Source organism: Berghia stephanieae, chromosome 15, assembly GCF_034508935.2.
Source record: "Berghia stephanieae isolate SIO BIC M18660-M18661 chromosome 15, UCSD_Bste_1.3, whole genome shotgun sequence".
Classification (NCBI taxonomy): Eukaryota; Metazoa; Mollusca; class Gastropoda; order Nudibranchia; family Aeolidiidae; genus Berghia; species Berghia stephanieae.
In genome coordinates, this window is record NC_088374.1 from 26,339,549 (window position 1) to 26,351,550 (window position 12,002).

Consider the following 12,002-nt stretch of genomic DNA (forward strand, 5'->3'; position numbering starts at 1 on the left):
CACAAAACCAGAAGAAAATAAAAAAATAATTAAACACAATGCATTGCGGAAAATGATAATAATTAAAAAAAAACAAAACAAAACAAACAAGACCACAACCCCCCCCCCCCCCCAAAAAAAAACAAAAACAAAAACAAAACAAAAAACAAAAATACAACAAATAAAAACACAAAACAAACTAATGAATATAATGAATACAAACTATAAAACAATAATACTGAAACAGAGATGTAGTAGGTGGGTTTTCCTATTTCTGGTAAATGACCTTTAAAGAATCCAGAGACACCTTCCTGCTTGGCTCCTTCCACGGGTTTCCTGACGATACCAGTAACACCGTCAAACACACACTGATGAACGCAGCAAACACGCCAATGGATAATTGGATGAATGGATGAATGAATGAATGGATGAATGAATGGATGGATGAATAGTAGTAGTAGTATCGTTCGGCTACACTTCTATGTTCAAGGTATCAATCCAGGTTTGGAAGTCATCATCACATTTGTTGATGGTTTCAAATCCCCTTTCCAGTTTTGTCTCTGGGCAATCTAGTACGAGGTGGTTTGCATCTTGTGGTGCTTGGTTGCACTTTGGGCATGTTGGTGATTCTTGGAGCCCCCATTTGTGCATGTTGGCAGCTATTCTTGTATGTTTTGACCGTAGTCTATTTGCAGCTACCCAGTATTTTCTTGGCTGATCCTGTAGACCTGGGAGACTTTTACAGGGATCTTCAATTAATTCCCCTCCTGTTGGCTTATTCCTTTTCCATTCATCGCACCAGGCTTCTTGCGTGTTGTAGTTTTCTTTCTTTGATAGGTAGAAAACTACAATGATTGAATGATTGATGAATGAATGGATGAATGAAATAATGAAGGAATAAATCAATGAATGACTGAATGAATGAATAAAGAGTGTACCATGACGAGTCCCTTTCCACCTCGAGCAAAGCCTTCCTTGGCCGATGCAGGTTTCTTGTTCATCTGTTCCCGCCTCTTCTTCTGGTAGTCGTCATCCAAGGTCAAGGCTGCCAGACCTTTACCCACCGTGCCCGTGATTCGAGACACAGCTCCAGCAGCGCCACCTGTTTGTGATGACAAAGGGGAGAGAAATAGGAAATAAGGAGAGAAATAGGAAATAAAAATTGTTAAAACATTTGAACTTAACACCAAATGTAATGTATAAGACTCTTCTTGAACTCTTTCCTGCCTTTGAAATTTCAAACAAATTCCCCATGCCGCTGAGTGACCTTGAGAAGAAGCATCGGGACAGAGTTTGAAATTTCCCGCTGAGTGACCTTGACAGCAAGCATTGGGACAGAGTTTGAAATTTCCCGCTGAGTGACCTTGACAGCAAGCATTGGGACAGAGTTTGAAATTTCCCGCTGAGTGACCTTGACAGTAAGCATTGGGACAAAGTCTGAAATTTCCCGCTGAGTGACCTTGACAGTAAGCATTGGGACAAAGTCTGAAATTTCCCGCTGAGTGACCTTGACAGTAAGCATTGGGACAAAGTCTGAACTTTCAAACAAATTCAAGAATCTTAATATTGTTCCTATCCAATATTACCGATTCATCAATGCACATAAAAAAAAAGAAAATTGAGCTTTTTATAAAGGGCAACATCCACTAAACGTGCTCAAAGCGCTTTACAAACGGTCCCTGACTCAAGCAACATGTAACATGTAGAATGAGACATGACACCTAATAGGCGATATTATATATATTTTTTTCCGACAGAGACAACGCTGTCAATGGTCAGGTACTCATTTTACACATGACTACAGTGAGAGAATGTGAGTAAAGAGCCTTTTCCAAGGACTCAACTATGCACCGAGCGAGACGGGAACCCGGGACCTTCCGATCCGAAAGTGAGTGCCATACCACAACACCACCACATAGCCGCCAAATTGTAGTTGCTGACAAGACGTAATAAATTCTATTCTGTCGTCTGTTGGGATTTTAATTGATGTATTCATGTTTTTATTGTATTTGTTTTTGGGTAAAGAAGGATTTTGAGCCTGAAACATTCTTTGTTTGGTAATCTGTCCTTTTTTTAACAGCCGCCTCATGTTTCTAGTGTGCGGCTATGTGGTCTAGTGGTATGACACTCGCTTTCGGATCGGAAGGTCCTGAGTTCGAGCCTCGTGCTGGGCGCATAGTTGAGTTCTTGGAAAAGGCTCTTTACTCACTTTCTCTCACCTTACTCAGGTGTAAAATGAGTACCTGGCCGTTAACAGCGTTGTATTGTCCAAAAATTTGTAATATCGCCTAACAGGCGGCATGTCTCGTCCTACATGTTAAAATGTTGTTGTTGACCAGGGACCCCTTGTAAAGCGCTTCGAGCACATTTAGTGGATATTGCACTATATAAAAGCTCAATTTTATTTAATTTTTAAAAATTTATTCTCTGACGAAACTAATTTCCTTCCTTTTTGCCAGACCAAGTTTACTTCAAATATCTGCCAATTCAATGCTTGTTTTGTTTGTTTTTAAAGGTTTCACAGCTCCTGCGATACATTTCAGTCCATTCACCGCCCGTAAAAAGGAAGAAAATGGGATAGTAAAAAAATTATAGATTTGCAAATAAAAGTAGACGAAAAGAAAAGTAAGACAAAAGAAGGAATAGTTCAAATAAGGAACAGATGTAGATTCCAAGAGCATAATATCAGTGTACTTTGTTTGAGATCGTTTGAAAGTCTCTTCCAGATACAAGCACAGGAATACACTCGAATCCTTACAATTCGTTATATAATCAAAACAGAAAATATACAACAGTAAATAAAAGAGATGATTTACAAGGAAAAGAAATATTATCTCACAAAAATACAACTTTACATTCTCAGTTAAGGACTCCAGTTAGGGCCAGGGCAAAACTAAGTAATCCCATTCCAAGACAAAGACATAAAGCAGATATAGGGGGATAGAATACACACCAAGTGGCTTCCCTGCATACCATTGGAAGTCAAAATGACTCCACTCAACTGTCAAATTGATTGACCCCCCCCCCCCAACCCCCTCAACTTGACAGGAAAATCTCAAATCTGAATCTTCAAAAGTTTTTAGAAGTCAAGACAAATTTAGAAGAGCGTTTCTCACCAACGGCGTGTCCAAACAGACTCCTGACTCCTAAAGCCAAACCTTCAGCAAACTCCTCAGGACCTTGAATGGCACCCTGTGAAATAGAGGTGGTAAAAATAAAATAAATTAATTACTTGTAATCAATAGAATTTCCCATCCAATAATTAAAAGAATTATTTGTCATCTTCTTCCTCTTCCCTTTTCTTCTTCTTCTCATCCTTCTCCTCATCTACCTTTTCTCCTTCTACTACTTCTTCATTCCCTGTCTTATTTGAATGTACAGTTGGTGAAGGAATGCCATTGTCAGGGGCAGCGTGGCTCAGCGCTACGGTCTTTGCTTCCTATCCGGAAGGTACCTTACTTACTTACTTACTTATCCGAACCAGCGACCACCTGAGCTCTAGCCCTTCGGTCTTGTGCCATGACGTAGAAGTTAGATGTCTTTTGTAGTTGTTCCAGGTGACTATAAAGTGTGTTACTGATGCTTGGATTTGGTGGGAGGAATGTGCATCTCAGGTCTTCAAGAGGTTGACATTCAAGCAAGTGGTGTGTTACTGTTTCATTGGGGTGTTGACATAGGGGGCAGGAAGGGGATGTGTCTTTTGTAATTTTGCTTAAATGGTTGTTGAGCGGTATGTGTTGTGTTCTTAGTTGAAAGATGATGCTTTGCTGGTGTCTTCTGAGCTTATTTAGGCAATCAGTCTTTACAGGAGTGGTCATATGGGAAAACATACATCTACCCGTGGTGCTCATTGCCCAACTGTTCATCCATTCTTCTCTCTTATTTGTTTTGATTATTTGTTTCGCTGTGTCTAAGGATACTGGAATTGATGGTTGTAAAAGTGTTGATCCGAGTCTGGCTAGTCTGTCTGCATTGTCATTTCCTGGTATATTTGAATGTCCCGGTATCCACTGGAGAGATAAGTCTACTCTGTGTGTTGTAAGGAATTCATCTAGTTGAGATCTTAAACTATTGAACGTTGAGGAGAGTTTATCTAAATCGAGAGCTTGGAGAACCGATTTGGAATCTGTGAAGATGACAGTGTTTTGAAGTTTTGAAGGGTTTAGCTGGAAAACAGAAGAGAGGTGTCGCAGTGAGGCTTCTATTGCAACTGCCTCTGCCTCGTAGTTTGAGCAGGAGCTTCCGCAAGAATTGTGGATTTTATCACAGGTTTTATCTGGGTATTCTACTACAAACCCATACCCAGCATTTTTAGTTCCTTTGTGGGCAGATCCATCTGTGTAAACATGTATCCAGTTGTCTGGGTATTCTTGTATTGTCTTCATTGCTAATGTTTGTATATCTGGTTTGTTTTTATTTCTTGTTGTTTCTTCTATGAGGTTAGTCTTTATTTTTGGAAGTTTTAGTTCGGTGTATGGAGGTTTTTGACTGATTAAAATAGATTTTTCTCTGTTTTCTGGGAGTCTGTGTCTTTCATTCAAGTTGTTAGCAATGTGTAGCAGGGATTTTTGTTTTAATCTTGTTCTTGGTTTCCATTTCTCTGCCAGAATTCTGTTTGGATGGTTTTCCTCTTTTCGTTTGTATCTTTCAACCATTTCAAGCACTGCTGATTCACTGCGAAGTCCAAGTGGTTCCACATTAGTATGTATTTCACATGCTGCTGTAGGTGTCGATCTCAGGGCACCGGAGATGAAGCGAAGGGCTTGGTTTTGTACTCTGTCCAAGGTTTTGTGTGTGTTTTTACTACCTACATTTTGGAGGGCTAAATTGTAGTCCATGACGGAACGCACATAGCCTAAATAGAGTTGTCGAAGCGAGTTTTTGTCTGCTCCCCAATTAGTACTGGCTAGTCGTTTTAGTAACTGGAGTCTCTTTGTGGCTTTGATTTTTACATTCTGAGTGTGTTTGTTCAGAGATAGTTGTCTGTCTAACTGTATGCCCAAATATGTGGGGTTTTCTTCTTTCGTGAGTCGATGGCCTTGGATGGAGAGTGTTATTTCTTTCTTGGAAACAGGATGACTCTTAGTAAATATAGAGTAGACTGTTTTATTGCAATTAACTTTTAATTTCCATTTATCACAGAAGGTGTTTAAGCTTTCTAAATCTTCATTTATTCTATTGGAGGCTATTGGTAGGTGCTTCGTAGTATACCACATAACTAAATCGTCAGCATATAGGGCCTTTTCTGTCTGTAATACTTCTGGTAGATCATTTATAAAAATAAGAAAGAGAGTACAGCTGAGGCAGGATCCTTGTGGGAGACCTTCCTCTAATACTTCTCTGTTTGACAGTCCGTTATTAATTTTTGTTTGGATTGTTCTGTTACTGAGAAATTGTTTAATCCAGAAGTAGAGATTTCCATCAATTCCGTAGTCCATCATTTTTGATAACAACCCTTTCCTCCATACTTTGTCATAGATCAACAAAAACCGCGACTGTATGTTTTCCATCTTGAAAGCCATCAATTATTTTTTGACTTAATCTAAACAATTGATCTTCTGTTCTTTGCCCTATCCTAAAGCCTGCCTGATATTTATTTAGTAGGCCACATGTCTCCAGCCACCAGTATAATCGGTTATTTACCATTCTCTCAGCGACATTTCCAACACATGAGGTGAGAGATATTGGTCGGTAACTTTTCGTTTTGTCGGGTGGTTTATCTTTCTTTAAGATTGGAATTATAATAGCATTTTTCCATCCCCTTGGTACTATTCCTGTCTCCCATGTTAGATTTATAAGTTTGAGAAGCATCTGTTTACCTCTCACGCTAAGATGCAAGAGCATTTCATTGTGTATCTTATCTGGTCCAGGGGATTTCCTTATCTTGAGTTTTTTCATAGCTCTGTGAAGTTCTGACATGGTAAAGCCCTCTTTGAACAGGTATGAGATAGCTTTTGGGGCCTTTTCTTGATGTTTAAGGTCTTTAATCAATTTTTTGTCCTTTTCACTGCTTTTTGATGCCTTGTTTACTGAAGCAAAATGTTTGTTGAAGATCATGGCTTTTTTTTGGTCATCTACGATTGTTCCTTCTGTAGTTTTCATGGGCTTTGGGTTGGTTTTCGGGGTTTCATTGTTAAGATTATTAAGTAAGGCCCATGCTTTTTTCCCATTTTGATTGAGGTCAATATTAGCGCATGTGTCTGCCCATTTCTTTCTTTTAGCGTTGTTAATAGTTCTTTTGACAATTGCCGATGCTTTATTGTACTCAATCTTGTTTTTAATGGTTTTGTTTTCCTCTAAGTTTTTCCTTGTTTCCTTTCTTGCATTTACTGCTTTTTCAATTTCTTTGCTCCAGAAGGGTTTGTAATTCTGTCGACTACCTCTTGGAATTCCTGCTTTTGCAGCTGCAAGAATGGCTTTGGTGAGGGCTTCGTTTAAATGTTCTACACTTGATGTATCTGTAATTTTTGGAAGCTGGTCATCTAATGTTGCTGTGAAAACATCCCAGTTTGCTTTCTTGAAATTCCATTTGGATTTCTGCTCAAATGTTTTCTTCTGTGTTTGAACTGTTATTTGTGTTAAAATTGGTTTATGGTCACTGCCTATTTCATCCAGGACTTTAATGTGACAAGAATTCAGAAGGTCAGAGGAGATGATGGTTAGATCGGGATGACTCAGGGACATATGAGCTCTGTGAAGAAGGGTGGGGACTGAGTCTGCATTTTGTAAAATGGTGAGGTTGGTTGTATTGCAAAGCTTTTCTAGTTCTTTTCCTGTGTTGTTTAAATGTTTGTATCCCCATAGTGGAGAGTGGCCATTGAAGTCACCAGCAATTATTGTGATGTTGTATTGGGAACTGTTTAGATCTGTTAGGTTTATAGTACACCGTGGAGGGTTGTAAATGTTGTAAATGGTAAATTTCTTATTTGGGTACCATAAGTTGACTATCTGTACATCAGTTGAGTTCTGTGATGGTTTAGAAGTAACATCTCCCGTGATGTCATTTCTTATATAAGTAATAACACCACGGCAGTCGTCACATTTGCAGGTATAGTATGTATAACCAGCAATATATGGATCGCTATTTTTATACAGGGTTTCCTGAAGTAAAGCAATGTGAACTTCCTTTTCATTTAATAATTTCTTTAGCTCTGTCTTTTTATTCCTGATTCCACAAATGTTAATTTGTAAAATATTCAAATGTTTGTGGAATTTATTTGTCCCAGTAGCTGACTTTTCGCGCAGATCAGCCTGGGTACTCACTGTCTGGCGCGGACCTTTTCCGAGGCGACGTCCGAGCTCGTATGCTTTCCTTTTGTTTGTCATGGCATGCTGGGGAGTCTCTGGTCTGTCTTCCCACCCTAACCTGTATTCCTTGTCAGCTGCATAACATCAGGAGTTGAGCTGCAGATGCATGTTCCTCATATTATTAATTTTTTTAGGGTTTAGTCAAGTAGCCTTCATTTTGTCTTTCCCACAGTCTCTTTCATGATTGACGGTCGCCCATTCCCCGCCACCTACTGTTTCCTGGCTTGCAGTTATCAATTTCAGTTATTCTTTCTGCTTAAAGGGCCATATTTCATAAACAGAGGATCGTCACGTCCTGGGTCATTTGTGTCGATGAGAGATTCTGTGGGCCTTAAACAAAGGGATACCAGCCCTTTCCCTAAAAATCTCAATTTTTTAAGAAGGATACATGATTACAATCAATCACAGATAGTCATGCAGAAGACATGGGCCACAGGCCGACCAAAGAGGGAGTATAGAAGTGTTAAAGTTACAGCACTAGGAAACAAGTATGAGCTATAGGGGTAGATTAAGAAAAGTAAGGACATACAGAGGACACCACACTACAGAATGAGTGTGAGGTGGGTGGGTGAGGAGCAGAGCGTGTACCACTCATCGGTGGGTTCTGTCTCCTGCACCTTAAGAGGAAGGGGTCCCACCTACTCCCTAGCCTGGTTATACCGCCGGGGACTCGGTCGCGCCCATAACAAACTCAGTAGAAACGGGGAACACCACGGGAAGGTGCTGTTATGGACACAATAATGCATGAGAGGCCATATGCAATAATCTCTGTCAGACAGGATTACGCGGCAATCAATGCACCTGGAAATGAGAGGTGTTGGGTTCGAAATGCACATCAATTTCCTTTCAGCAAGCGGGACGTCCGGCCCAGACCTTGCAGCTCCCCCCGGAAGGTACCGAGTTCAATCACCCACCGCTGCGCTGTGTGGCCTTGAGCAAGTCACCTCGCCCTAGCTCACTTTGCGCACTGCACTGCGGCTGACACCAGGGTTATTTCAGTCTTCCCTTGGAATAGACCCTAGAGAAAATTTCCCCTATGGAATGAATAAAGGAAATTTTTATTTTTTATATTTATACAGTTTAGTCTGCAGAGATCTGGTACCAGGCAAGAAATCCTCTCTTGCTGTTGCATATTTTGGACATATCCGGAGCAAATGGTGGGCGTCTTCTTTTCCTTCACTACAATCAAACATACAGTAGGAGAAAGGAGAAGACGAGTGAGGAGCTGAAAAAAAATGGTCAATGAGGAAAACCTTCTAAAAACGTAGATATCAAATGATTCCCATCCACACAATGGTGCGTTGACCTTTAACCCCTGAATCTACGACAGTAATGGATTGGATTGGATTTGGATTGGACTTGTATTCAAATTTCAAAATCGCTGCCTGCTTCCCTAAAAAAACCTCTGTTACTGAAAAGACGGCCATACAATCTTCAACCTAAAGCTTTGGCCTGAATGGAAGAAGAAGAAGAAGAAGAAGAAGAAGAAGAAGAAGAAGAAAAAGAAAGAAGAAGAAGAAGAAGAAGAAGAAGAAGAAGAAGAAGAAGAAGAAGAAGAAGAAGAAGAAGAAGAAGAAGAAGAAGAAGAAGAAGAAGAAGAAGAAGAAGAAGAAGAAGAAGAAGAAGAAGAAGAAGAAGAAGAAGAAGAAGAAGAACAACAACAACAACAACAAGAACAACAAGAAGAAGAAGAATTGGATGGAGTGGTGCTCAGATTGCTTACCTGGTAAGGTTCATAGAAGAGATCTTCAATTCCTTCCCCAAGACCTCTGAGGAGTCCAAACGGATTGCCCAGAACGTCCAGACCCAGGATGAGGACGTACATCTGTTTGATGGCCTGTGGCATGATGGGATAACAACAAAGAGAGAAACATGGAGGATTACTGCTCTAGAAATGGGGAGGCTAGATTCATTTCAAATTTCATTCTATAAATTCATGCTTTATTTATTTTTTAAAAACCCACAAAAACTTTCAGCATATTATATATGGCACAATACACTCTAAATGTTCACAAAGTGCTTTACAATGTGTCCTAAGCTTAACATGCAGGATGAGACATGCCACCGGGAAGTAATATTATATATATATGTGTGTATATATATATATATATATATATATATATATATATATATATATATATATATATATATATATATATATATATATATATATATATAAAGAGTTTAGGATGAATTTGGTCTTCCGTTAAAAATCATAAAGGTTAACTTTGCTAACTGCTAATGATAGAGGGAAAATGGACAAACTGTCTCAAACAAAGACCAGACCAGAGTGTAGGAGCTAGAGACGATCCAGACATACCTGTCCACTGTAATGACGAATAAACTCATTGGTCAACTTCTTTCCGTCGTAGAACGTGTGGTTTCTCTCGAAAAATCCCAGTCTGATTGGAAAAATGAGAAATGTTGTTATTGTTACTGTTGATGATATTGTTGTAATTGTTATCATCCATCATTAAAAACACCATCATTATTATTGTTATTATTTTAAAAAAGGATGCCATCCAGGGGCCTGGGCAAAACCCTAGTTTTGTTTCATTCCAAAACAAGAAATGAAAGCCACATGTAAGGAGAAAAACAAGTGGGGTGGTTGTGTGTGTGTGTGGGTGGAGGGAGACAAATAAGATGAAGAACAATATTCCTTTTATTCATCCTTAAGGTTTTGGGGATTATTATTCCAAGGAAAGACTGGAATTACCCAGACATCCACAAGTAAGCTTGGACTTGGCAACTCATTCCAGGTCACCCAGCACAGCAACAGGAATCAAACTCAGCACCTCATGGGTACAACTCAAAAACTGAACCACTCTGCCATGCTACCCCCCCCCCCCCCCCCCCCCCCCCACCCTTCCAACTGGTAAAGTGAATCACAAATTTGAATCCAGACTATTAACATGCAAAAAGCCGACGAAGGCATGAGTGTGAAATTGAATTCACAATAACAATAACAATGGGTGATAACCATATATAAAGGGAATATGTTTGTCACCAGTTGTGTCCCTTAGATGTGTCCAACAAAGAGAACACTAATATGAAGATAACAGAGGATTTGATTTTTACGAGTGAATAAAACTCACAAATCACACAAAACATAGAAAACAAAAAAAGCCACAACACAAAATCTGCCAGTCCCACATAAGGGGGCGGGGGGGGGGGGGGATTTTGTAATTATTATTCACGTCAGTGATCAAAGGAGAGAAGCAGATACAAATGCGTTCACTCAATAGCTATCACCCCCCCCCCCCCCCCATCACCTACTTGAAGACGACATCCTGTACGTCCGTCAAGACCACACCCACACTCTGTAGGAAGACGTTGAGGACGTCCGACTGGATAGCCGTGCCTCCACTCTCACCTCCTTGGAGGGAGAAACTCAGGTGGATCTGTAGATGAATACAAGAAGACATTCTATAGAGAAAAAAACAAAAAAACCAAAAAAAAAAAAACCCAACAAAAACAAACAACAGACTTCTAATAAGGTCATATCTTGAATTTGAACTCAACGGGCCCCAAGCTCGTTAGAAAAATCAAGAGGGGAAGGTCCTATGTAAATGGCACATGAAAGCTGGTGCTTAGATGCTATTTTTACCTTCTCTGCTTAATCACACACTCCTCTTAACCAACACACAAACCCGAACTCCCGAGGGTGTACTACTACTACTACTACTACTACTACTACTACTACTACTATTACTACTACTACTACTACTACTACTACTACTACTACTACTACTACTACTACTACTACTACCACTAATAATAATAATGATGAAGCAGATGATAAAATGTTGTTACCTTGATTGGAGAGATGTGGAAAGAGTCATAGAAGTTGGGTTGGGCTTGCTGGATAGAGAGACCAGCCTCTTCCTTCAGGTTGTGTTTAGTGTTGTTCAAGTCTGTCTCGTATTCCGAGTACTGAAAAACATATAATATTTTCTCATTTATCAAAGAACTTGAACTTTTTTATATAGCGCAATATCCACTAAACGTGCTCAAAGCGCTTTACAAGGGGTCCCTGGCCAACAGCAACACATAACACGTAGGACGAGACATGACGCCTGTCAGGCGATATTACAAATTTTTGGGACAGAGACAACGCTGTTAATGGCCAGATACTCATTTTACACCTGAGTACGGTGAGAGAATGTGAGTAAATATCCTTCTCCAAGGACTCAACTATGCGCCGAACATGATGCTCGAACTCAGGACCTTCCAATCCGAAAGCGAGTGTCATACCACTAGACCACATAGCCTCACAGGGGGTCCCGATGACTCAGTTTGTGAAGCACTGACTTCATATGTAAAAGGACAAAAGATCAATCCAAGTTGAAGTCCAGATTTATTTTTTTTTCAAACCCCCTGTCCACCCCCCAGCAGTGATTGGATTGGGTGGCTAGGTCTGTTAGATCGAGATTGAAAGTACTTGCCATCCTATCAAAAGAATAGCAAGTATTGCTATTGTCCATCTAACACTATCGAAATCAGGATAAACTACGACCTCCATGGTACACATGACTAAAGGACAACAAAAAAATATCAAAGAATTCAGTTAGAACATCGTAACAACACCAAACTCCCCCCCCCCCCCCCCCCCCCCCTCCCTTTTTCAATTTTTTGAATTAAAAAAACAAACTTGAGCTTTCATATAGAGCAATATCCACTAAACGTGCTCAAAGCGCTTTACAAGGGGTCCCTGG

The 12,002-nt window shown here is 40.0% G+C and overlaps 1 protein-coding gene across 1 annotated transcript in view; it reads right to left on the reverse strand.

Annotated features, from left to right (window-relative positions):
* Window positions 1-12,002, reverse strand: part of LOC144960489 (intermembrane lipid transfer protein VPS13A-like) — a 215,573-nt gene that overhangs the window by 16,000 nt on the left and 187,571 nt on the right. Inside the window, exons 75-81 of the mRNA XM_078893643.1 lie at window positions 11,101-11,220; window positions 10,564-10,688; window positions 9,608-9,689; window positions 9,011-9,124; window positions 3,096-3,171; window positions 918-1,081; window positions 266-347 (exon numbers count right to left, since the gene is read on the reverse strand). Coding sequence (XP_078749769.1) covers window positions 266-347; window positions 918-1,081; window positions 3,096-3,171; window positions 9,011-9,124; window positions 9,608-9,689; window positions 10,564-10,688; window positions 11,101-11,220 — 763 coding nt within the window. The remainder of the gene's footprint in view (window positions 1-265; window positions 348-917; window positions 1,082-3,095; window positions 3,172-9,010; window positions 9,125-9,607; window positions 9,690-10,563; window positions 10,689-11,100; window positions 11,221-12,002) is intronic.